At 47.2% G+C, this 26095-nt stretch overlaps 1 protein-coding gene across 2 annotated transcripts in view; it reads right to left on the bottom strand.

Moving 5' to 3' along the window:
• GDA (guanine deaminase) overlaps positions 1–26095 on the bottom strand; it is a 763322-nt gene that overhangs the window by 103921 nt on the left and 633306 nt on the right. For both annotated transcript variants that reach the window (XM_086961261.1, XM_086961262.1), the window contains one exon: positions 23825–23892. In XM_086961261.1, coding sequence (XP_086817387.1) covers positions 23825–23892 — 68 coding nt within the window. The remainder of the gene's footprint in view (positions 1–23824; positions 23893–26095) is intronic.

Raw genomic sequence — 26095 nt, 5'->3', positions numbered from 1 at the left:
GTTGCTGTAGATCACCGTCAAAAGAACAGAGAATTTTCTAATGATTCCCACAATGAAAAATATTTGTTAACAATCTAGATTTTTTATTAAAATGAAACAGAAATTTACAATAAAAATGTACACATTTAAAATTTCAAAGGAACTTTTCCCTGAAAAGTAAAAATTAATCAGCAAGATGTCATTGAATGATAAAAAAACTGTAAAGCATATAAGTATATTCACATTACATTGCATATCATAAACACAAACATTGGTTATTATAGACAACACATATAATGAAGTAAAACGAAGAAAAGAAAAGAGACCCCTTTAAAACGGTGGCACTTTGATGTTTCTACCACAATTGATTCCTAGATCCACTAACAGGAAATGGCCTATATATTCTAACACACATGTGACAATAATATATGTGCATCCAGTGCGTTAGGGCTAAAAGTGGATTCTCTCATATAGAAATGCGTCGACGCGTTTCGGTGCTTTGCACTTGGTAATGTGGCACCTTCCTCAGGACTTCTTAGTAGGGGTTTTCCGTACAAGAAAGACTTCACTTTCCCTAAATGTAGGTGAAAGGATAAAACACCGTTCCTTTATCGGTGGGTCCTAGGCGCCAATTAGGTCGTTCCAGGGCAATCGCTGTAGGATCACAGACTGTATTTGGCCTCTGTGTGATCTTTCAAGCTTCTATTGGTGATATTCCTTTATCCTTAAATTTAGTCTTGTCTTTTTCTTTATTCTTTTTGTTTTAAAACTCGTTATCTTCAATGATTTTAAAACTCGCTTTGAACGGGCATATATAAGGGGCCTCGCTGAAACTGGATATGTTCTTTGTGCGTGTGGCGTCTCGTTTCTGCCTCGTTCAATCTGCACTCTGCAATCTGCAGTTTGAACGAGGCAGAAACGAGACGCCACACGCACAAAGAACATATCCAGTTTCAGCGAGGCCCCTTATATATGCCCGTTCAAAGCGAGTTTTAAAATCATTGAAGATAACGAGTTTTAAAACAAAAAGAATAAAGAAAAAGACAAGACTAAATTTAAGGATAAAGGAATATCACCAATAGAAGCTTGAAAGATCACACAGAGGCCAAATACAGTCTGTGATCCTACAGCGATTGCCCTGGAACGACCTAATTGGCGCCTAGGACCCACCGATAAAGGAACGGTGTTTTATCCTTTCACCTACATTTAGGGAAAGTGAAGTCTTTCTTGTACGGAAAACCCCTACTAAGAAGTCCTGAGGAAGGTGCCACATTACCAAGTGCAAAGCACCGAAACGCGTCGACGCATTTCTATATGAGAGAATCCACTTTTAGCCCTAACGCACTGGATGCACATATATTATTGTCACATGTGTGTTAGAATATATAGGCCATTTCCTGTTAGTGGATCTAGGAATCAATTGTGGTAGAAACATCAAAGTGCCACCGTTTTAAAGGGGTCTCTTTTCTTTTCTTCGTTTTACTTCATTATATGTGTTGTCTATAATAACCAATGTTTGTGTTTATGATATGCAATGTAATGTGAATATACTTATATGCTTTACAGTTTTTTTTATCATTCAATGACATCTTGCTGATTAATTTTTACTTTTCAGGGAAAAGTTCCTTTGAAATTTTAAATGTGTACATTTTTATTGTAAATTTCTGTTTCATTTTAATAAAAAATCTAGATTGTTAACAAATATTTTTCATTGTGGGAATCATTAGAAAATTCTCTGTTCTTTTGACGGTGATCTACAGCAACCTGCTAACTGGGGGCTATAGTGCAACCGTGCGAGCATTGACACCAGTAACGTATTGATACACTCCAGGGATTTCCCTTTGACTTTTTGTAGGTCAGGGATTGCCAGATCCCAGGTCAGGATTGCTGGGGAGACGTCCTTGTGGTGTTCGGCCACTCGAACTCGGTCCATGGGCGTCAGGACCAGAATGGTGCAGACTCGCAGATTCGGCTAGAGCCACAGTCTGGTTCTTGAGCAAGTCCGGTGCTCACGGGAGACAGAGTCTTTGTACGGAAGGCAGGGCAGGTCCTCCAGGTTCTGGGGGGGCTGCTAGATGCAGGACACGCCGAGATGCCAATGGAGCAGGTCGAGTTTAGGATAGGCCAGTAGGACTGGGGACAGGGCAGTTGGTGTCCTCCTCTTCTTGCTGTAGCACGGCACTTCGGTCCTTCTTCTTTTTCTTGCTTGTCTGTGGAGGCACGGTTCAGGGTTGCTCCTTGATACTACATTTAGGGGCCTTTCTGGTAGGCACAGGTGGGGACCAATGGGTCCCTTCTTTGGGGTGGGTACACCCCATAGTATGCCACCCTCCAGTTATGCCACCCTCCAGTGGGAGGGGGCATAAGCCTCTTTCTGGTTGGCTGGGACCCCCATCTTCAAGATTGTGGGGACTGAGAGTTGTGCTTCACCTCGCCTCCCCCACCTTGGGGGTGGAGTAGGCAAAGGTGGGCACACCTCTCCTTCTATCTTGGTTTCCCCGCTGATTCTCCCTCCCAAAGTGGGGGTTAGAACCGGTGGGGTCAGTTGCTGGGAACAGCAAATGGCTGGGTCAGCTCACAAATGAGGCAACCCTTTAAAGCTTCCCCTTCGTGGACCCTGCCAATTCTGGGGGTGGAGGCTTGGCATCTTTGTCCAAGATATGCTTTGTTTCAAGACCACAAGAGCAGGAGGCACTCGACCCAAGGGTCCAGAAACATATCTATAGTTCGCAGCTGGTGAGCAGCCACTCAGCCAGGACACTAGAGTTAGGTCATTTTTCAGGGGGCATCTCTAAGATGCCCTCTGAGTGCATTTGGCATTAAACCCACACTGGCATCAGTGTGGGTTTAATGGGGTGAGACGTTTGATACCAAACTTCCCAGAATTCAGTAAAACCATTATGGTGCTGTGGAGTTCGTAATGACAAACTTCCAGACCCTATACTCTTTATGGCTTTACTTCACTTGCAATGTCTAAGAATGGACTCAGACACTGCAGGAGTATAGGGTTCATGCACCTGTACTCTCACCAGGGGTATAGTGCACCCAGCTAGAGGTGTGTCTTACCTATACCACATGCAGTGGGTTGTAGGCATAGCACACAGGTATGTGTGCCAGGTCGACTCTTCACTTTTCTCTGCACCAAAACACACAGCCTGCAAGGGCAGTGTGTGTGTGTTAAGGTAACGGGCCTCCACGGGGGCACAATAGGTGCTGCCGTCCTTAGAGAGCTTCCCTGGTTACCCATGGTACCTTTTACAAGGGACTTACATGTGGCCAGAGAGGTGCCAATTGGGGGTAGAAAAGGTACAGTTTTAGGTAAAGAACACAAGCCCTGGTTAGAAGGACCCAGGGCACACTTAGTCAAAGAGCATCAACATCAGGCACAAAGATTTATAAGATGGTTCGACAGGAGCACAACATGCAATGGCCTTGCTAGATGAGTTTGCGCAGTACTCTGGCCTGGACCTGTTTATTCCCTGTGGCGGCTGGTGCCAGAGTCCAGATCATATGGTGCAATGGTCTAAGCTGGTCCCAAACGAGGTTTAAGTATCTAGGAGTACAGGTGCTTCACTCTCAGGAAGACCGACAAGAAGGGAATTTGTGGGCTCCCTCCCATCTCTCTCAAGACATGCATCCCCTTCTGGTAATCTCTGATATTTCTCATCATATGAAGCAGATTTTACTATCCAAAATGGTGATGCTACCATGTCTATTATATTTCTTCACAAATCACCCAAGTAAAATCACTGGATCTTGGTTCCAACGGCTGGATACTATGTTTAGGGAACTGGTTTGGGATGGCGGCAGGCATAGGGTGTCATTGGAGCCTCTCTGCCACCCTCCTGATGATGGACGCTTTGGGGTCCCTGATTTTGAACTTTATTATATGTCTGCTCAGTTACAGTGGGTAACAGATTGGCTGTAGGTTGCGCAGAAAGCTCGTTGAGAATCAGCCCCAATTACCAGCCCCATCAGTTCTGAAGACGATGTTTTGGAGCATGGGGAGGGGGGGGCAAAGGGCCATTAGTCAAGAGAGGGTTGAAAGCCCCAGTCAGAGACAAATTAACTTAACATCAGAGGAATTAGAACAAGGCCACGCTTCTCTGGTCTGGCATATGGAAGCAAGGCTGGACAATAAGTCTCCGGTGGTGAGTCAGGATGGAACAGCAAATCAGGAGAGTATTCAGAAAAATCCTTACAGAATGTCTCTGGCTAAAGTTAAACATTCCTTTGCTTCCTCTGCAACCACCACTCCCTCTTTTACATCCGGCTTCAGATCAGGACTCACAGGACACACAGGGTATTCAGGCTCAGCCTCGTCTCAAGTCAGCTGTGCAGGAAACCCCTTTACTCTTTCGGCCATTGGCGAAGCCCTCATCATCATCATCAGTGTCGACAGTAGTGGTCGATGGAATCTCGATATTAAGTCACACTCAGCATTTGAAGACCCAAATAAGCTTCCACTGCGATATAAAAGCTATGCTCAACCTTATTCTTGACAAGATAAGAGAAATAAAAGCCACTCAAGCAACCGAGATAGCAGCACTTCATGCACACCTATCAAAAATTGAAGAGGTTGTTGGATATTACCAGGCAAGACTACAGGAGGCCGAATCAAGAATCTCTCTCCTGGAAGATCAGGTGACTTTGATGCAGCAGCAGGTCTCAATAGACAAAAAGCTGAAAAATGTGTAAACAAAGCTAGAAGAATTGGAGAATCACTCCTGACGTTCAAATCTGCGGTTAGTTGGGGTCCTGGAAGGTTGCGAAGGATCACAAGCACTCCAGGGGGTTGAATCTTTTATTAAAGAGAACGTCCTCCCTGAGTTCTCAGGTGATATTACGATCGCACGGGCAAATAGAGTCCCTGCGCAGCTGTTCCCTTACTCAAAATTGCTCAGAACTATCTTAGTGAACTTTGCGGACTATTGAGTAAAGGAGCAGATTTTGACCGGAGCAATCCAGAAGAAACAATTTTCCTCTTGAGGTGTTCCTAACTGCTGCATTTTTTCCGATATGAGTGCAGCGGCAGCGCGACGTCTGAAGGAGTTTGTCAAGCTCCTATACTTGTTTAAAGTGCAGGGGGCTCAAGCTGCCATTGCCCAACAATCGAAACTACGTGTTTTGGTCCAAGGCAAGTTTCACATGTTCACTAGCCTTGATGAAGCCCAGGAAGTACTGCAAAAAATTACTAAAGAGAAGTAAAGAGACTGGACTGTTCGACATGATGGACATTGTATTTTTTTTTTGTTTCTTTCTCTTGTTCAAATGTTTTGTGTTTTTCTTCTCTCTTTTTTTTCTTCTGGGGCAGGACGGGGTGAGGGGTCACATCAGGGTGCAATAACATGGCACCTGACTTAGGGAGTTTACGTGGGGGGCAGGCAAAGGGTAAGGTGGGCAATTCCTTATCTGCCAGGGGTAGGAAGGGTCACGGGGGAGTGGTAAAGGATGTAGGAGGAGGATGGGCACAGTGTTGGGGGTGGCAGATAATTGGGAAAAAAGTGAGCAGAATTAGAGATATAATTATAATTACTAAGGTTGATACTGGATAGAAATGGTACGATGGTAGTTTGCTCTTTTCTGTAATATGGATCCAAATTTAAGGATGATATTGATAAATGTTAACAGGGTCTCTAACAAGAAACAATATGGTGGAGACCCACCTGAAAACGAATACTCTAAAATTCATATACCTAAATATTACTCTAGAGTACTTTTTGCCTCGGCAGGGCTCGCTGTGAGGGGGTAGCTATATATTTTGCCCAAGGAAATAATTGTGAGATACATCAAGTAACAAGAGATCCTCAAGGGAGGTGGATTTGGGTTACTGCTAGGGTAAATGGTTCACTGTTCAATTTCGTAAACTACTATGCTCCAATTAATGTACAGTGGGGACTATTTTCAACTGGAGACCCTGATCCCATTTGAAGAATTACTGGAACAGTATGTGTTGCCCCCAGGCCAGTTCCTAACGTATGAGGCATTGATGAGATTGTTCAGAAACTTATGGTCTAATGGTAGGGAGGAAACCAAGGCTCATTCAGTACTGCAGTTGATGGTGACTATGGGCGATGCATGACATTTAGTGAAATGGCTCGGGGGGCGTGGCTTGGACGCCGATCGGGATGGCGGCGTGAGCTCGCAGCTCCGCGCGGAATCCCGCTAATTCTCCTGTTTTCGGAACCCTAGGCGACCCGGAGACGACGCTCCTGTCCTCTGAAGTGTGAGGGGACAGCTGGGCATAATCGGAGAGTCGCTGGGGGACTGCTGGCCCCGAGAAGACCGTGTTGAGGAGGCGGCCGAGGTGTTGCCGAGGGTGCGAAGAAAATGGCGGCGAGGAGGTCGGACGGCCCCGAACTTCAGCCCTGAGCCAAGTTGTTGCCGACTGGCAAGAGATCCTGCAATCGGCTGATCGAGGCACTGGGATCGGCGGTGCTGTGTCCTGGGACCAGGGGACGCTGACTTGATTTGCCCGGAGCTTGGGGACCCTCGTTGGCCACCGCCCTAAGACTCATCCTTCCCCCCTCAGGCTTCCGAGGGGGGCGGCGGAACGGAGCTCGTCTAACTGGTCATTGCTCCTGAGAGCGTCGGTGGGGACATTGCACGGCCCGGTGCCCAGAGACTGGCACGGAACTACGGGCGCCAACGTAAAACGGGCTCCTGGACCTGTGACGCAGTACCCTGGGATGGCGGCGATCGGAGGGCCGGTGGCCGAGAGACGAGCTGAGGGGGACTCGGCGACATCAACTCGGCTGGGCGAGAGTCCCTTCCCGGAGCTCGACCAAGAACAGCGGCTGAACCGGCGTTTGGATGCCATACTTGATGCGATCACCTCAACTAAGGAAGCGTTGCATCAAGACATTGCCTAAGTGGCCACAGGCTTGGGGCTGCTACGCGCGGATCATGCGAAGCTAGCGGACAGGGTCAAGGACCATGACCAACTGTTGCTGGACCTGAAGCCCTCGGTGGTGACCGCAGAGCACAGGATCACGGACATATTGGCCCGGCTGGACTCGCTGGAGCGGAGGGCGGAGGATGCCGAAGGCCGCAATAGACGGAACAACGTGCGGGTCGTAGGCCTGCCGGAACGGACTGAGGGGGAGGATGCGGTGGCCTATATGGAGAACTGGTTCCGCACTGTGGTAGCGCCGGAGGGGCTTACTCCGTTTTTCACTCTGGAGCGAGCTCACCGGGTACCTGCTCGCCCGCCGGGGCTTGGCCGCCCCCCCCCGACCGATGGTGGTGCGGCTCCTCCACTACAAGGACCGGGATCTCCTCATCCAGCGGGCCAGGATGTCGGGCCCGTATGAGTTGGAGAACAGTAAGGTTACAATCTTCCCGGACTATACTCAAGCGGTCCGGAAGAACAGGGCATCGTTCCTAGCGGTGAAGAAGGAGCTCAGGGAGGAAGGTATCCAGTACTCCTTGCTCTACCCGGCTAAGCTGCGGATCATTATGGATGGCTCTACGCACTTTTTTCAGACTCCGGATGAAGTTTGGCAATGGCTGGAGTCGTATAGAGCGGGGACGGACAGATCGCATAAAAGTAGGCGAGACCAACCCAAGCAGCCCCGGGTGAGGCAATCACAACGCATCAGATCCCGCAACAGGCGCCAGCGGGAGAAACGGGAGGCTCAAATGGCGGCGGAGAAGAGGGATGCGCTTGCAGCGACGGCGGCCATTACAGGGTCGCAACAGAACAGTGAACGGGCAGAAACGGACTCGGGAGGGGAAGGTAGCAGGACGGGAGAGGAACTCTCAGAGGCGGAAAGTTCGAAGGGGCCGATAGTGACCCCACAGACATCGGATGGTATCTTCTGCGGCTGAGATTGACTTGGGACTAGATCGAGACTTCATGGTAGGGTGGTATCCTGTTGATGGAGGGCGGGATGCCGGGTAGGGGAGCTGTGTGCGTCGGAGGGGATGAAGGCGCGGGGCGCGGGCTCCGCTTGCTGGGGTCGGCGGTGACTCACCCCCCTCGGGCCCTTAAGGCCGACTGTGGTGGAGACCACAGGGTAAGAGTGCGAGACATTGGTTCAAGGTTTGGATGGGGGCGGACATTGGGTTCGTGTGCTCTGTCCTGGGGAGTGGGGTTTGGGAAGTTTTTCTGTTTTGGGTATGTTCGGGGGGGGGCAACTGCATTGGGGGGGCTATGAACCATCGTTATTTGAATCGGACTGTACGAAGCTGGAATGGGGACATTACCTAATTTGAAATGCCTGACGTGGAATGTCCGGGGGCTGCGAACTATGGTGAAACGTCACAAAGTCCATGCCTATCTAGTACGCAGGGGGGTTCAGATTGCTATGCTCCAGGAGACTCATCTCACTAAAAAAGAGTGCGCTGCCCTGCAGAAAAGATGGCGGGGCCAGGTGTTCGGCACCACTTACTCAGCGTATGCCAGGGGGGTGTTGATCTGGGTGAGGGTGGGGATACCCTTTCAAGTGCTGAATCAAGTAGTGGATCCGGATGGCCGGTTTGTGGCGGTGGAGGGGAGGTTGTATGGACGGGATGTGGTTTTCTGCTGTGTATATGCACCGAATACTGATCAAGCTCGATACTTTGATAGCCTCTCTGGGTCCTTGGCCTCTTTCCTGGCGGGCCCGATAGTGTTAGGGGGGACTTCAATTCGATCACGGATGTGGCTCTGGATAGGTCCAATCCCCCCCTGGTGGACTCCCCGGTGCGCAGGTTGGCTGCGCACAGGAAGGACTGGCAGGATAGATGGGGGTTGCTGGATGTCTGGAGGGAGCGGCACAGGGGAGCCAGGGATTATTCCTTTTATTCTGCTCTCCATGATCTGCATGTCAGGATTGATTCGGTGCTCTGTGGTGGATCCCTTGCCCCATTGATTTCCCATGCGGAGTACCTGGCTAGGACTATCTCTGATCATAACCCCCTATTGGTACACATTCAGTGGCAGAGAGAGCGCTCAGTGATACCAACATGGCGGCTTCGGCCGGAGACGCTTGAGGATTCTGTGTTCAGTGACGCGGTTCGGCAAGGCATTGATAGTTATTTCGGAGTGAATGAGGGCACGGCCACAAGTAGGTCCACTGAATGGGATGCGATGAAAGTGGTGGTGAGAGGGGTGTGTTTGGGTAGGTTCTCGAATGCTCGCACGACTGTGTTGAACGAACTCACGAAAGCGGAAGAAACTTTGAGGGACTTGGAGCGCCGCAGGCCGGCTAGGCCAGATTTGCAGACCCAGTTACTGGAAGCGAAGGAAGTGGTTGCCACCGAGACGGAACGTTTGAAGTGCTTTGATTACAGGCAGTATATCATCAGGGCACATGCAGAAAGGGACAAGGTGGGTACCCTCTTGGCCAGACTAGCTAACCCGGAACTTAGGGGATGCCCGATCCTCAGCATTAGTAATGCGCAGGGAGATATGGTGTACTCCCAGGCAGCGGTGTTGGAACGTTTTAGGGGGTATTATGAGGAATTGTACCGGAGTCAGCTGGGAGTGGAGGTTCAGGACATTGCGGAATACCTGGGGGAGAGGCAGCTTCCGGTCCTGGACGAGGAGGACGCGAAGGAGCTGGGTAGCCCGATCACGCTCACAGAAATACGAGTGGCCATCAAACATATGGCCCGCAACAAAACGCCCGGGGTGGACGGACTGCCGATTGAATTTTACCAACAGTATGTGGATAGCTTGGCTCCCAGGCTGCTGGTGGTGTATACGGAAGCTTTCGAGGCTGGGGTATTGCCTGGGTCCATGCGGGAGGCCTTGATTGTGCCCCTCCTAAAGCCTGGCAGGGATGCCGCGGATGTGAGGTCTTATCGCCCGCTATCCATGCTGACGGTAGATTATAAGATTCTGAGCCGAATCCTAGCCACCAGGCTGGCCCCACATATGACGGGCCTGGTACACAGGGACCAGGCCGGGTTTATACCCACGAGGAGCACGGCGCTGAATATCCGCCGCCTAGTGGGAATAATGGACGCCATCTTGGACGGGGAGGGAGCTCCGGCGGTCCTGTCCGTAGACATCGAGAAGGCCTTTGATAGTTTGGAATGGTCTTTCCTGGATGGAGTGTTAGAGAGGTTTGGCATGGGCGAGGGGTTCCGTAGGTGGACGAGGGTCTTGTATACCTCGGCGACGGCGAGAGTGCGTTTGGGCGGACTGGTGTCTGCGGCGTACCCGGTGGGCAGGGGCACACGACAGGGTTGTTCTCTGTCCCCCCTATTGTTTGCTCTGGCGATGGAACCCTTGGCGGTCCATGCGAGGTCAGGTGACAGGTACGCGGGGATAGCCAGCGGCGGGCAGTGGCATTACATATCGCTATACGCGGACGACTTGCTCCTGTACCTCGCTGACACCTCGCGGGCATTGGTCGGAGCGATGGATCTACTGTCTGAGTTCGGCCGGCTGTCGGGCCTTAAGGTCAATTGGGCGAAGACTTGTGTGTTCCCGCTGCGAGCGGGATCGCCTGACCCTGGCGGCGACTTGGGCGTGGTGTGGGAGCCCTCTTGCTTCACCTATCTGGGTGTTCGCATCTACCACGCGACTGCGGACTTATTGGAGGGCAACATTGGTCGCTGTGTCCGGGCACTGAGGGGCAGCCTGTCTTTCTGGTCGACCCTCCCGCTGACGGTTCTGGGTAGGATTGCACTTTTGAAAATGGTGGCGCTCCCCCGCTTCCTCTATTATTTCCGAACGCTGCCTGTCTGGATTCCCCAGGGGATCTTTAGAGACCTGAGGTCCATGATTATTGGCTTCCTATGGGGGCATGGCCGCCGTAGAGTGGCCCTGAGCACGCTACTTCGCCCCAAGCTAGAAGGGGGCATGGCTGTGCCCGACTTCGAGCTGTATTATCTAGCGGCGCAGTTGCAGGTCCTTACACAGAACGTAGCTAGGGTGTTTCGGGGTCCAGAGGAGGACCGGGACCGGGGGATTCAACGCCACGTGCTGTCCTATATCATCATGCAACAGAGGCTCGAGTTGCGGGCCCTCACCATGAAGGAGCGGACGCTCCGGCTGTGCTGGCAGAGGAGCCTTCGGAGAGCGAAGGCGTCGCGGCCTTATGCACCGGAGATCCCGATTGGAATGCTGACGGCCTTGCCGCACGGGGGCGACTGGTCCCCGTTGTTGGATTGGGAAGAGGCGGGACTGCAGGTGGTAGGCGACTTATACATAGACGGGGCTTTGGCGCCGTTCAAAGCGCTCCGGGACCAGTTCGGGCTGCCCGATGGGGGGTTCCTCCTACACGCGGCAGTGGTGGCTGCCATGCAGAAGCACTGGAGAGGTGGGCTCATGGAACCAACAACGACTATGGCGTGCCAATATGTGGTGATGGCAGCAGGTACGTTCAAAGCTGTGACGTGCCTCCATAATAGGATGCTGAACGAGGGACTGGAACCGCTCCGAGGGCTCAAGGCTAAATAGGAGGAGAGCGTGGGCCGGCCTATACCGGATACGGTATGGGGCCACATCCTGCGGCGCACGTGGAAGGGCACGAGAAATGCGCGCTTTCAGCAAGTACATTTCTATGTGCTTCATAGGGCTTATCTAACTCCTGAGAAATTACAGCGGTACTTCCAGGTACCGGATGCCCGATGCCCGCGGTGTTCGTCTCTGGGAGCGGACATGGACCATTTGTTTTGGGGGTGCTCACACTTGGGGACCTATTGGGCGGAGGTAGGGGAACTCCTGAACGAAGTGACTGACAGAGAGGTGGAATTCGATATGGCGGCGTGCCTGCTGCTCTGGTTCCCGCATACCAAACACACCAGGGTAACGAGCAAATTCATCGACCTGGGTCTGATATTGGCGCAGAGGGAAATAACGTGGCATTGGAAGTCCAGGGGGGGACCCTCACTGCGTAGATGGAAGAATGAATTGCTGCGGTGGTCGGACTGTGAGAGTGTGCTCCGGATGAAGCAGGCTGTTAAGATGGGGAATGAGAAGGCATTGGAAGTGGCGCGTGCATGGGAATTAGTGGTACAGGCGTTGCGTGATTCTTTGGTGGAGGATGAGGATGGTGAGAACTAAGCCGGTGGACACCGCGGGGCGAACACAAGAGTTTTCATACCTTGCACTGTAGTGGTTCCATTTAGCTCGACAGGACGAGGCATACACCTTAGCAGTTGCCAGGGGAGGGGGGGTTTTGGGGGGTCTGGTTAATGGGAGTTTGGGGTGGGCCAGAAGCCATTAGATGGTGGCCCGCTAGGGCACCTTGGATCTACTAGGATGGTGGGTACTGTGTGGAGTGTGGAGTGGCTGGGGGGAGCGGCCGGGCGTGACAGACCCATAGCGCCTAGGGCAGGTCCCGACAAGGGCGGTACCACTGATTATAACTGGGATGGCGGACGGGAATGCTGTTGTGGGTGGGGGGGTAAAAGCAGATACGCAAAACGATATTTCAACCATGGTCCCTATGGGACATGCACCGTGATGTTTTCCTATTGAATGAAGAGATATGCCGCCCGGCCTCCGGGATGCGGGCTGAATGGCTGTGTACGATTTGGATTTCTTATTGAACGGGGGGGATGTCACGAGTGAACTGGCTGATTAACTGTATCCTGTGGTTTATAACTCTGCAATAAAAATATATTTAAAAAAAAAATAAAAAATTTTGTGAAATGGCTCTATAGAGCATTGCTGGAAATGACGCGGAGACCACTTCTGGCATTAAGAACTAAGTGGGTGGCCTGGTTGGGGCGTGAATTGTCAGACAGTGAATGCAGTAGAGTTGTGGTGTACCCTAAACGGATATCCAGGAATACGCAACTGAAATTTACCCAGATTAACTACATACACATGACTTACTTAACACTTCATAGACTCACGGTCATCTATGGAGGGGGCCGCAACCGTGCCCTAGATGTGCAGTGCTAGATGCAGACTTTGAACATATGACTTCGAGTTATCCCAAACTGTGCTCGTTTTTGGAGAATGTGGTGCGTAGATTGACCAGTGTATTGGACCGCCCACTTGCCTGTTCCCTGACACCTATCTGCTGGGATTGTTCCTGAGTCCTAAGGCGAAGAATGTGGGCTCCAAATTCTTGGATTCAGCCTTGACGCTGGCTAAAAGGCACATAACGCTTGTATAGAGTTCGGAAGGGGATCCCCAGTTAGAGGCCTGAGTGCAAGATGTAAAGAACTGGGCTCCGGCCGAGGAGAGAGCCCTTATCGAGGAAGAGGCTAAAGAAGTGAATAGACGCCCCATCGCAGACCTGTGGTCTGCAGTGCTGCGTACTTGGGAGGGATCACCTGAGGATGCAGACAGTACTGCAGAGGGGGAGGGAGGTAGTGAAGGTGACATGGGTAGCTCCTTGCAACATATGTTAGATTCAGGAAGTACAAGCTAGGTGACCCTCTGAATTGCACATGATGGACACCCATTTGGGCCCGGAAGAGGAGAACACACGTTTAATCCTATTTTAGAACTCATGCCCAATGATATGGACAACATATAATATAGAAGAGAGGGGTTGCCTGATCTATGCCCTTCCCATATATACCGACTCACACACACAAACACACCCACACACACACACACACACACACCCTCCCATGGATATTCCTCTCATTATGTAGCAGAGATTGATGTGTAACGGACTGGCAATATGCCAGGCCCGATATAAGACGGAGAAGAACCTCCCGAAGACACTTGTGTTGCTCATAATTGTTATTACATGTTTGCTTTTTCTTTGGTTCTTTAAATGGCCACTGCAAAGGTTTCCTATACAAACTGGTATGGAGCAGTATAACCTGATGGAGGGCCTTGTGAAATATCCTGACATCATGACGGATGCCTGTGGTGTCCATTATTGTGGAGGACAATAGGCGATAGAGACAAGGCAAATGTGAAGATCAAACCACTGGGAGGACACAATCATATTGATGGGAGGGAGCAGGTCCTCTTGGGCTAGAGACCTGCTTAGCTTGACTAGTTTAGGCACTTGATGTCTTGATACTTGTGATAATTATCCTCTAATTGTAGGTTGATGGTTAAGGAGGGGTAACCCCTCTGATTGTCATACTAAGTCTGGTGGAATATATTCCTGTGATATGCATTGACAATATTGTAAAGTGCATTATAAAATGACAAATATGTTTTTTTTAAAGCAGAGTATAACTATAACTGCTGAATTTGTTTGGTTTTGTATGGGTAAAACGTCATCCTAACTATAATGCCCCTGTAATCTTTGGTTTTCTCAGTGAATTTCTATGGGGTTTTTTCTACTGGAGCTCAAATCAGTGGAAGACCCACAGAGTATTAGTTTCTGTGAAAAAAAATACAATACACACTTTTTGGCTTATAAGCAATCCTTCAGGGATGTGTCCTTTAGGGCCAGGATAACTGTATATATTTAGATGAGTTTCACAGTGTATTTCCCCTCCCTACACCCAGCGAATGTGATAAACAATATGGCAGTCACAGCTTTTCTTTCAAGCTGCAGCCAGCCTATCAGGGCCTTCTTTATCCCTCCGGATTCTTGAATCCTCCGCAGGGGGGTCCGCGCCACTATATATACAAATTAGTATTTTGGTTAATAGTTTCAAAACTACTGAACGGATCTACACCAAAGCACAAAAAGACTGCTTTCTAGACCAAAGGCTAGCTTACTGCCAAATTTGGTGTCATTCTGTTCAGCAGTTTTTGCGTTATCGCTGTTCAATTTTCCTATGGGCGTTACCATGGGGAAAACATGTTTTAGGGCCCCCCATATTCTCGTTCCCCACTTCATGGATCACTCTGAAACTTTCAAGACAGCAACTGAAGTGACTAGCAAATTACTTTTGAGAATGTTCTGAATATTCATCAACCAGCATCAAAGATGTAGGCAAATCAAAAACGGCTTTTAGATAGGAATTAGGTCCTAACTATACCTACTGGCTCCCGCAGTAGGATATATTTTTGTTTGGGTGTTTATATAATTATATGTTTATATGCATTATTAAACATTTGTGGCATTTATTTAATTTACATTATGTTAACTTTGTATATTAAAATAATACCTTTTGCATTAGATGGGGCACTCACTACCGTACCAGTACCAAATGTCCAGTTTGCAACCAAGAAGAAGAAACACTACACCACTTTTTCTTCTTCTTCTTCTCACAGGTAGTGGATCACATGTATGTGGCTTTTTTTGGGCGTGCAAAAAATCGACCACCCACTAAGATTGATCACCTGCATTTTTTGCTTTCTTTATAGAACCTCTCGCGGCAAAAATTAAAGCCAACTTGCAGATTCAAATGCCTCTGGAAGGAATGCCAAACCTAAATTATTCGCTGAGGACATTATTCTTTATCTCAGGCCAGAGGAACAGAATATAAGGACAACCTTGACTGAATTTAAGCAGTTTGAAGCTATCGTAGGGTATAAAATCAACCATAATAAAACTGAAATTATATTACTTAATACCAGCAGTCAAAATATGCCTGAGTCTTTGCAACAGCAAGCCCAATCTTCACTGCCTATTCGTTATTGGGGGATTTATGCAACAAAGAGCTATGAGGAACTTTTTTAATTCAACTACTTAGCAATGGTTACAAAAATTAGAAACTTATTAGATAGATGGACCCTTCTACCACTCACAATAATTGGTAGAGTAGCACTTATAAAAATGTCCATCTTACCGTTATTAATATTTTCATTTTCGAATGTTCCTATTAAAATCAATACAACATATTTTAAGCAGTTAGATGTCATGATTCGTCAATTTATTTGGAATAAAAAAGCATCAAGAGTAAGATTTCCAGTCCTCCAGCTTGATATAAGACAAGGGGGCCTTGCACTTCTAGAGTTTCGGACTTACTATGAGGCAACTTTGTTGGATATAATGGTTAGAATGCTAGATGGTAAGTAATCTCTGGGCAGTTTCTTTATGGATAAGATGCTTCAGGAAGCAGAATCGTTCACCTCAGTCTTTATTAAAACAGCTAAGCTTCCAAAAAAGACTCGCTACAAGACATTGCTGGGGCTAGGTGCAAGAATACATTTATTTTACCATACTAAGGCGAGTACAGGAAGTTATGAATTTTTGAAACTCATGGAGTGTAAAACATTGGCCTTTAACCCGTTGCGTGCTCGCGAGCACTACCTCTGGAGTGCTGTGCACGACCAACGGCCGACGCAGCCCCGCCCACTGTGTGGAACGCCCGCACCGCGGCGGAATGTTCGCCATGGTAAACGGGTTAAATTAGAAATAGTCAGATAAGATTTTGGGAAAGTAAAGGTTTTAAGGTGCTAGGTAATTTTCTGGTCGCAGGGAGATTCATAAAATGGCCCGAGATCCAGGCTAGATGTGGAACCAGCTGCAATTTGTATTTTTTTTAGCTTTCTTCAGATCATTCAATTGGTGAAAACATTTTGCTTCCCGCAGAGTGCCTCGGCCTCTCTATTGCCATCTCTTTTTAGAGTTAGACTAAGGGGTGTTGGGAACTGGTATATAATATTGCGGGACCAATGGGGAAATCCTTTGGTAACGAGGTTTCTAGATAAAGTTTCCCAAGAAACTCAATGTACGTTCTCAGAACTAGAGTGGCAAGAGATCTCATTACAGGGCCACAAACTACTAAGAACTGCTAATTTTAATACAATGGCTTTTTTATCCAGCTGGATGTCCTACTATACACCTGCTACCCTACATAAGATGTATCCTGAGCTAGAGGATACGTTTTTTTGTTGTCAACAGTCGGGCAGGGGGACTGGCTACATATTTTTTTACGTGTCCATTTTAACACGGTTTTGGGAGGAAGTATTTTCCACTGTTAATGAAAATTTACGGAGAAAACTTAAACCCGAAGCAGAGATAGCATTATTTGGGTTTATAAAACAAAGATCGAATACTCCAATCCCTAGAAGCGAGAAATCATTTGTTGCAATCTCTGCTTTGGTGGCCTGCTCCCTGATCCTTCAGAACTAGAAGACAACGAAAATCCCAACCCTACTCGATTGGTAAAGAAAAATTTATCGTACTAAAACCTTTGAGGAAACTTATGCAAAGAGGGCAGGGGTGACTAGGAATTTTTTTTTAGCCGTTTGGACATTTTTGGACTAAAACAAGTAGGAAGTAGCAAGCCCGACGCTTTAGTTTTAATGGGAAGAGTTGAGGGACTTAGATGGACTTAGCAGTTTGGACATTTTTGGACTTAAACAAGTAGGAAGTAGCAAGCCCGACGCTTTAGTTTTAATGGGAAGAGTTGAGGGACTTAGAGGGAGGGAAAAAAACTCAATCTTAGAGCTGACATGTTATTATCCACTGCATTTTATCTTATGTATATAAGGACTAGCTCTTTCTCTTTAGGAAAAGCGGTATTTAGCTATTTGATTATGGTAAAATGTTATTATGTGCTGCACTTTATTTTATCATGTGGTACAATGGTTCACAGCACTTTACTGCTATTTTGTACATTGTATCCTCTTTGTTAGAATGAGAGGAAAACTTTTTTTTAAGAGATGAGAAATGAGGGGAAGGGATCTTTGATATAAGTTAAGAGGATAGATCAAATGTTTTTTTTAAAATTTAAATCAATTACAACTGTTGGTATGGTTATGGATATGTATTGTAAATTTCAATTCTGCTCAATAAAAAATAATTTAAAAAAAAAGATTGTTGGCCTAGGTATGGCTAACCTGCATATTATAGCCTTATAGCCCGCCGGCTATTAAAGGCCCGAGCTGAAGTTGTGGGACTTTAACAAGGCAGCGGGACTTTAAAAGCCGGCATAGCCCTGCTAGGGCTATCAGGCTATTAGAACATTCTGCCACTAGAGGGAAAAATGTTCTAACAAATAAAACAACGCCTTCAGGGAGCTTGAGGGGATCGAAATCCCAGAGCTGTGAACAAAGAAACATTGGAATATTGGAGCTCCGGGCTTATACCAGCCATTATAAGCCCGGAACACTCCATTGTTTTCAATGGAGCTACAACATTCCAATGTTCTAATCCTTGGTATGCTACTTTCGGGCGGGTGGGGGGTATAGATGCTCCAGTATGTAACATGTTGTCGCACTAGCCAGCCCCTAGACACAAGCTGGCAATGCACAGATCACTTTATGCTGACATGATGATGGCGTTGCTAGAATTATAAATCACAAAAGTGTCAATGGGTCTAAAGGAAAAAAGTCTATATGTGGCACATCAAACCTATTCTGTCTGTAACATCCTACTTAGAAATATAGAGAAAAGCAAAAAGCTAGAAGGTAAACCTGATCTCAGTATGATCTACAAGGATACCCATCAGTCACCACACGGAACCGCCCTTCATCATTTGGGATTCCTTATAGTTCACTCACTTGAGACACTACCGGTAAATATGGAAGGCCAGGTCTTATAACCTCCAAAGAACCTGGTAGTGACCAGTGTGATCTTAATGTTAATAGTACTCATTTGTGGAAAAATATGTGACTGATTTGCAGTGCGTGTGAAGATATAACGTGAAGAAATAGTAATCATGAATAATAGTACAAATAAAATTGGGTGAGGGAACAGATATGAAATTTTATTCTATGTTTTGCTCACTCCACCAATATTAAAAAGAGTAGCCAGAGGTAGTTTTAACAAATAACTACCTAGATGGAAAAGGTGGTCGACATGTTTCAGCAACTATATAGGACTAGTGTGTCCCTTGCTTTCATCAGGACCTAGATATACATTATGCTACTGCAAGCAAATTTGTGATAAAAAGAAAAGACAGACAAACAGTTGTTAACTGTTTGTCTGTCTGTATTTTTATCTTCCTACCAGTGATATGCAATAAGACTGCAACAAGTCAAGACTACACCTAGGAAATCAGGTGATCCTTTTCCTTGTCGCAGCATGACAATCATGCAGTCACTATCTTTTCTTTTTATCACGAATTTGCTTGCAGTAGCATAATCACTCAACTCTCCCCCAACCTGAACTCACTCCCAGCTAGCAATCGCAACAACCGCCCCCGTCGCACCCACAACTCTACTTCTGACCGTGACACTCTCACCCTTCTACGCTCCTACGACCCAGCCCCCCAAAATCACATAACCACCCCACACCTCAACATTCCCACGATACACTCAAATCCCCTTAGACCCCCCACACTAAACAGCAGATTCTCCATCCCCAATAACCTCAGAAAAGTCCCTCTCTCGCTAGAAAAATCTACCACCCGCATCACACCTCGTCTCAAATGCACCCTCCTCAACTGTAGATCGGCCTCGAAACACTCTGCCGCAATTGCTGATCTACTCTTATTAACGGACCTTGACCTAATCATCCTGACCGAAACATGGCTAACTGAATCCTCGACACATATAATGGACATTCTGGTCCCTCCCAACTACCACATTATCAGGCTAGACAGAACAGGCAAATTAGGTGGTGGAATCGCATGCATCTACAGGAATAACATCTCTGTTCAGAAAGTCAATTCTACTTCCCTACCATCCCCAACAACCTGGGAATACATCTGCCTTGACATTATCAGTGAGGGCAAACCGATATGTTCTCTTCACAGCATCTACCGCCCACCCAGGGACAACTCCAACTCCACCTTTTCTCAACAAATCATGGATATGATCTCAAACAATTCTGGACGGCAGCTCACCCAAATATACCTGGGTTACTTCAACCTCCACTGGAATGATGGCAAGGACGCGGTGGTAAATAGTCTTAAAAACTTCCTCGATGCCCTCAACCTCACCCAAATATGTAACAGCCCGACCCACGAGAAAGGCTCTATCCTCGACCTGGTCATCTCCAAAGAGGAATCCATCCAACTCGACTCCATCCAACCCTGTGACTGGTCAGATCATCATACTGTCACATTCTTCATCAATGAAAAAGTGAAAGTTAACCCGGCTCAAGTATCCAAGCCAAAAGTCTGGAAAAGAGACATGAAAAAACTCAACCCAGACTCTCTGCCCCCTAACAGGTGCAATCTCCTACTGCCACCGGCAGGCGAATCGAACGTTCAAACACTGACTGACCAGTATCTCAACGCTATGACCTCCATAATTATTGAGGCTGCACCTTTGCAGCTAAAAAGAACCTCTACTAAAATCTCTAAACCATGGTACGACGGGAGACTCAATGAAGATAGACGAGACATGCGAATGGCAGAGCGTACCTGGAGATCAGCTCCATCGGCAATGCACCTAAAAGACCTAAAGGAAAAGAGAAACGCCTACTTCAGGAAAATAAAACGCTCAAAATCAGACTTCTTCAGCCTCCAGCTCGACCAAGCAAAAAACCGTCCGAGAAAACTGTTTGAGCTAATCAGATCACAATCCAAGGATCAACCCCAACCACTCATCACTGCGCGTGAGGCGCCTTCCTGCGAAGACTTCGCTGCTTTCTTTTCCCAAAAAACTGACAACATAAAGAGCGACCTCCTTATTGACGCAAGCCTCTACTCCAAACCACAGTGCCTAGCAGCCACTGAACCAAAAAACAATGCCACATGGTCAACCTTTGGCACATACTCAGAAGAAGAAATTGGCAAACTGCTCAGCACCCTGAAACCATCCAATCACCTCACGGACCCCCTTCCTGCTGCAGCAGTAAAAGACTTTACCCCCTTGCTTATCCCTCTCTGGACTAAAATTATCAACAGCTCTCTCCAACAGGGAAGCATACCTGGCTCACTAAAAGTTGGTCAGGTCACACCTCTCCTAAAGAAACCTACAGCCGACCCCTCTGATCTCAACAACTACCGTCCCATTACCAACATTCCCACCCTCGCCAAACTGCTGGAAAAATGTGCACAACTACAATTGGCCAAACACATTGATCAATTTGATCTTCTCAACCCGCATCAATCAGGCTTCCGAGCAGGGCACAGTACAGAAACGGCTATGACTCACATAATTGACGACGCACTTCAAATGCTAGACCGGAACGACACCTGCCTCCTCATCCTCCTTGATCTCTCCTCAGCATTTGATACTGTTAAACATGAGACTCTACTAGAGCTCCTAAACACAAGAATGGGCTTATCTGGAACTGTTCTCAAGTGGTTCACCTCCTTTCTTCACAACAGGTCGCAGAAATTCAAGAGCAACAACAGGATGTCATCGCCAATACCCGTAACGCTAGGTGTCCCCCAAGGATCCTCGCTATCCCCAACTCTATTCAACCTAGTCATGGAACCTCTCACCACCTTTTTACAAGCATCCAATGTACACTTTCACATGTACGCAGATGACACCCAACTCTATCTCAAAATACAGTCCCCCAAGGATATCTTGCTCCTGAACTCAACGATCAGATGCACCCAATCCTGGCTGGCCGATAATCATCTCAAACTCAATGCCCTGAAAACAGAATTCCTTCTGATCTCACCTCCAGCGAAGGGCTCCACCACTTAAATTTGGCTTAAAGACCTAACTGCACTCAATGTCCAACCCACCATCGTGGACTCAGCAAAATCCCTAGGCATAACACTCGACACCAATTTGAGCATGCAGCAACATATCAGCAAGGCAACAAAGGGAGCAAACTTCCAGATCAACACTCTGAGGAAACTTAAACCCTTCCTCCCAGCCAAGGACTTCCAAACCGCAGTACAAGCACTAGTCATCCCTCGAATTGAATACGGCAGCATCGCCCTCTGTGGACTCCCCCTAACTACAACCGCACCCCTAAGAGCTTCTCTAAACGCTGCAGCGAGACTCATCACTGGGTCAAAAAAATACTCCCATATTACCCCGGACTTGAGATCCCTGAACTGGCTGCCATTTGAAGCTAGAATACATCTGAAAATCGCCTGCCTGACACACAAGGCGGTACATCTAAACTCACCCAGATACCTCGCTCAGAAACTAACAATCTCTGGAGGAACTAGAAATACCAGAGGCTCAAACAAGCTTCTGTTGAAACCTCGAAGATTCCGGAAGGAAAAAACATATAAGCGCTCCTTCTCGGGAATGGCGCCCAGGATTTGGAACTCTCTCCCGCCCGAAACAAGACTTATCTCTTCCACCACACTCTTTAAAAATGAAGTAAAAGCTATCCTCATGGCTAAATACACCTGAACTACTATCTGTTAGTACTCTGCACCGATCTATACTACTTGTTTGACCCTTTTGATTTTGTATTAACAGCTCTATTACTCACATGTGTGGCCTTGTAGCCACCTATTTGGGCTTAGCTGCCACCTACTTGTATCATTTGACCTATTGATGTATCTGTTTAACCATGCTCATGTACTTCTCTGTGTAAAGCGCTCTGATATCTGCAAGGATCTTGTCCGCGCTATATAAAACTTTCTAAATAAATAAATAAAATAAATGTATATCTAGGTCCTGATGCACTGCAAATCAGTCACATATTTTACGCAACCATTTTGAAGTTATTTAACTGAGGGTCTCAGGGTACTAACTGGAGATGGGTTGGTCACTATCAGACAGGAGGGTGGCATTTTGTGATTCTATACATTTATAGACATTCTCTTTGTTTTTCTTTATGAATGAGGTAAAATTAGTGGTTTTATATGACTCGGAGAAAAGGGTGGGGATATATGTTATTGGAGGTACACAAGGGATTTATTTCGCTCGTTTTATTGCATATGGAGATTAAGTAAACAAGGAATTTGTTTACAGCAGAAAAGGTAAAGTGTTGCCTAGGTGTTAAAAATTACTCCTTTCATTTCCAATAATAAAGAATTGAAATGCCAACCCAGGTTGTTCCACTGCACTGACGCCAGGGCTGTAGAGGATCTGCCACCTACTTGTTGCTTCAGAAACATAGGTGGGCAGAGCGGAAACAAAGGTGACTATAAAAGGCTGAAGGCAGGGACACAGGGATGAAACTTCTAAACAAGAAATCCTTGTTGTAACCCAATCAAGGGTCACTGGACAATACTGTGGGCCAAGAAATTGACTTCCAGTCATACCGGCAGCCATTACAAAGTAGGAGAGATAGGCATTAAAGGTGGACAGTGATGGGACAGAGGGGGCAGTTATGGGCGATTTGGGCAGTCAGTTAGGTAGTGGTAGGAGGGGTGTTTCAAGAGGACAGAGCGAGAAGGAGAGGGGACATGAATGACATTGAGAGAAGAGTGAACGGGCAAAGGAAAAAAACATAACTATGAGTGAGACCAAAAGAAGGGCCCAGTTCTCTACCCTCCATGGTTCACTACAATCTCCACTGAACAAGCTTTCTCCCTGTCAAAATCATCCACACTCTGCAACACTGTATCTTCCCCCACACATTTTGTGGTGTGCGGTGACTCCAAAAGAATTTATGGACCAGAAGGGAGCAAGGAATGCATGTACACTGCTGGTGTAGTAAATCAGAGACATATTGGGCCTGATTCAATAAGGGACCTACGTGTAGTAAAGTAACGAGTGCAACGTCTCGGAACTTGGGGTGGAATCTCCGCACTTGGGGTGAAATCTCCGCCCTTGGGGTGGACTCTCCATCCTTGGGGTGCAATGTTCGTACTTGGGGTGGAATGTCCGTACTTGGGGTAGAATCTCCACACTGTGCACTACAGAGAGTGCGAAATGCAGAGACTCTGCCACAAATGCAAAGACTCCGCATTCCTAACTTTACTACATGTAAGTCCCTTCATGAAACGGGCCCCAAGTGTAAAAGAGTGGCCTGATTTTTGGGCTGCAGAATGTATCCAGAATCCGTGCATCTGAAATAGATTTAAGCATGGTTAAAAGATGCACATGATCGAAAGATCTCTTAGCCCTAACTACTAAAGTCTCTTCCTCCTTACATCTTTCTGAGAGACCAGCATGTTGACGTCTACGTGGATTTAAAATGTGATATGCATTTCTCGTTGTAACTGGCAAACCTTCTGGGTTCCTCCAATGAGGACGCCCTTGTTTGCTTAGATTTTCAGACTACTAGTACAATTAGTATCAAGCGCCCCGTGAAGCCTGTGTCCTTACCTGTGCCGAGTCCCAGTTTCACTTTTCTTTTCAGTACATTTCTTACGTCGAGGAGCCCACTGCATATCCTGGAGCAGAAGGAACAAAGGAAGACAATCCACTTCAGTTTGAGAAACACACATCTTAAATCTTAGTCGCCCTTTCAGACCGCCGCATTCTTGAAGCCTAATACCTTAATGATATCCCAACCTCTCATCATTCAACCAAGCTCATATTTAACCGCAAATGTTAAATCACATTAATACACGAAACATACCCCTATCCCACATTGATAAGTGAATAACCTAACGAGTCCTACATGTATCTTTTCTTTGCTCCATTTTTAACTCAATAGTGTCAGAGAAGCATGCATCCTCTCAATCATCCAGCCTCCACATGTAAGTAGGAGACTCTCAAATAGATTAATAGAACACAATCCCCTAAATCATCACCAATCAGCTGAGACTACAACCCAGCTAAATTACGGTAGCACAGTGGCTGGATAAGAATACCAGTTTCAAACACAGCCGCTATGATGATACCTTGATATTAAGTAGAGCTCTGTGGGTGGGACGTCGCCCAAGAGCTTTAATGGGAATTCTATGATTGTCAATTTTAAGTATCCTGAATAGATGGCAAACCAAGTGCACTCACTCCCCGCCCCAAAGCATGCTTCAACAAGAGGCCCCCTTACCAATTAAACTCCGGAGTCTCGCTTGATTTTCCGCAGTGCGTATGTTTATTAAAAATTAACATCACAGGTCAATTACCTCATTGACCGCATTCTTTAATTAAAGTCCAAATTACTTTTCATATCACATCATTAAAAATTCACTCTTATCTACAAAATTAGTCTTTTACCGCCCATTCTCCATTGGGCATTTGGTTTAACTTCAGGGCTGCGCCAGCAGGCCACAACCCAGATAGCCTGCTCTCTTTTCGTTAACCCCCTTTTGGTCAACAGAGCCGCAGGTGAATTATAAGCCCCCACTTGGGCAACCAGCGGCTTCCAGGGTAGGGCTGGAGAAGCTAAGGCCACCAGCAGGTCAGCCTCAACTCTCCTGCCAGCCCCGGAGTCCATGATGATTTCTAAAAACCTGTTCAAAGGTGGAAACTGTCACTGGACAAGAAGTTCCCGTGTTATTCTTGTCCGGAAACCCCGCTCTTGACCTGCTGAAATACCTAACTTTTGGGGTTGGGTGGGTGGGTGTCCGCTTCACGGAGGTCCGACTCCTCGGCTGGCCAGCAAACAAAGAGGGGGTCTTAAAATGGGCGATGGCATTTAAGCCTCGCGCCCAGAGAGTACTTCCGAGTCACCAATAAGCCCCGGTCCTATTGGGCTACCACGATTCCCCTTCCGGGTCGGCTGACCCGGAAGGGGAACATCTAAAGTGGCACTTTGTTTACCACTAACGGCGCCACTCCCCGAAGGGGGGTGGCGCCGTGCATTGGCCTGGATACATATCATAGGCTAATACGTTAAAGCTCTATACAGGTCCTACCTCTGGGTTATTTTTATATTTGTGTGGAATCAATTACACAATTAGTTTGTTTGGATCCTAGACCTATCCCTCTTCTAATACCTGGCTTGTAGATTGCTTTAGTGAATGTTCTCAGTACTATCAGACTTATCACAATCTGATTGACGGCCAAGCCCCGAGATTTGTCTTTACATCGAGCCTATAACGGGTTTTACGCATGCTGGCAATCTCATACATCATATAGATAGTAACTGTACATCACCCACATTTGCAGACTTTAAAATATTATGTGGGCATATTTCAGGGGCTACATCTAAACTAAATGTAGTGAACTGGGTAGAGTAATTTCAGCTGTTTCATGTCGTCATGTTGCAAGAAACGGGCTACGAAGGAAGTGAGCAGCGAAGGGAACGTTTGCTTTTGTGAGCGTGCCATACTCTAGTCCCATAGGAGGGCTAGGACTAGTCTTACAACCTAGTTTAGGGGATACTGCAATGTAACATAACCCCTATACCCGTTCACAGGGCTGGCTTTAAAGCTGGCGGCGCCTGGTGCAATAATGTTTGTTGGTGCCCCCCAATGACCACGGTTTCCCTCATTACCACATTTTAACAGTGCCCCTCAAGTCTCTATAACCATGCTCTCTCACATGCATTTCTTTTGTTTTTTAGCGCTACTTACAGTGTAGGGTTTCAAAGCACTTTACATCACAAACACATTACACAGAGACAATGATTCATACATGTGTAAATCAGTGTATAGAAAATGTTACACAAGTCAGAGGACTACAAGGTGTAGCAGTCACATATGA

Source organism: Lissotriton vulgaris, chromosome 3_1, assembly GCF_964263255.1.
Source record: "Lissotriton vulgaris chromosome 3_1, aLisVul1.2, whole genome shotgun sequence".
NCBI classification, from domain to species: Eukaryota; Metazoa; Chordata; class Amphibia; order Caudata; family Salamandridae; genus Lissotriton; species Lissotriton vulgaris.
The sequence above is the reverse complement of the archived record's forward strand: the minus strand, read 5'-3'. Positions and strand labels throughout refer to the sequence as shown.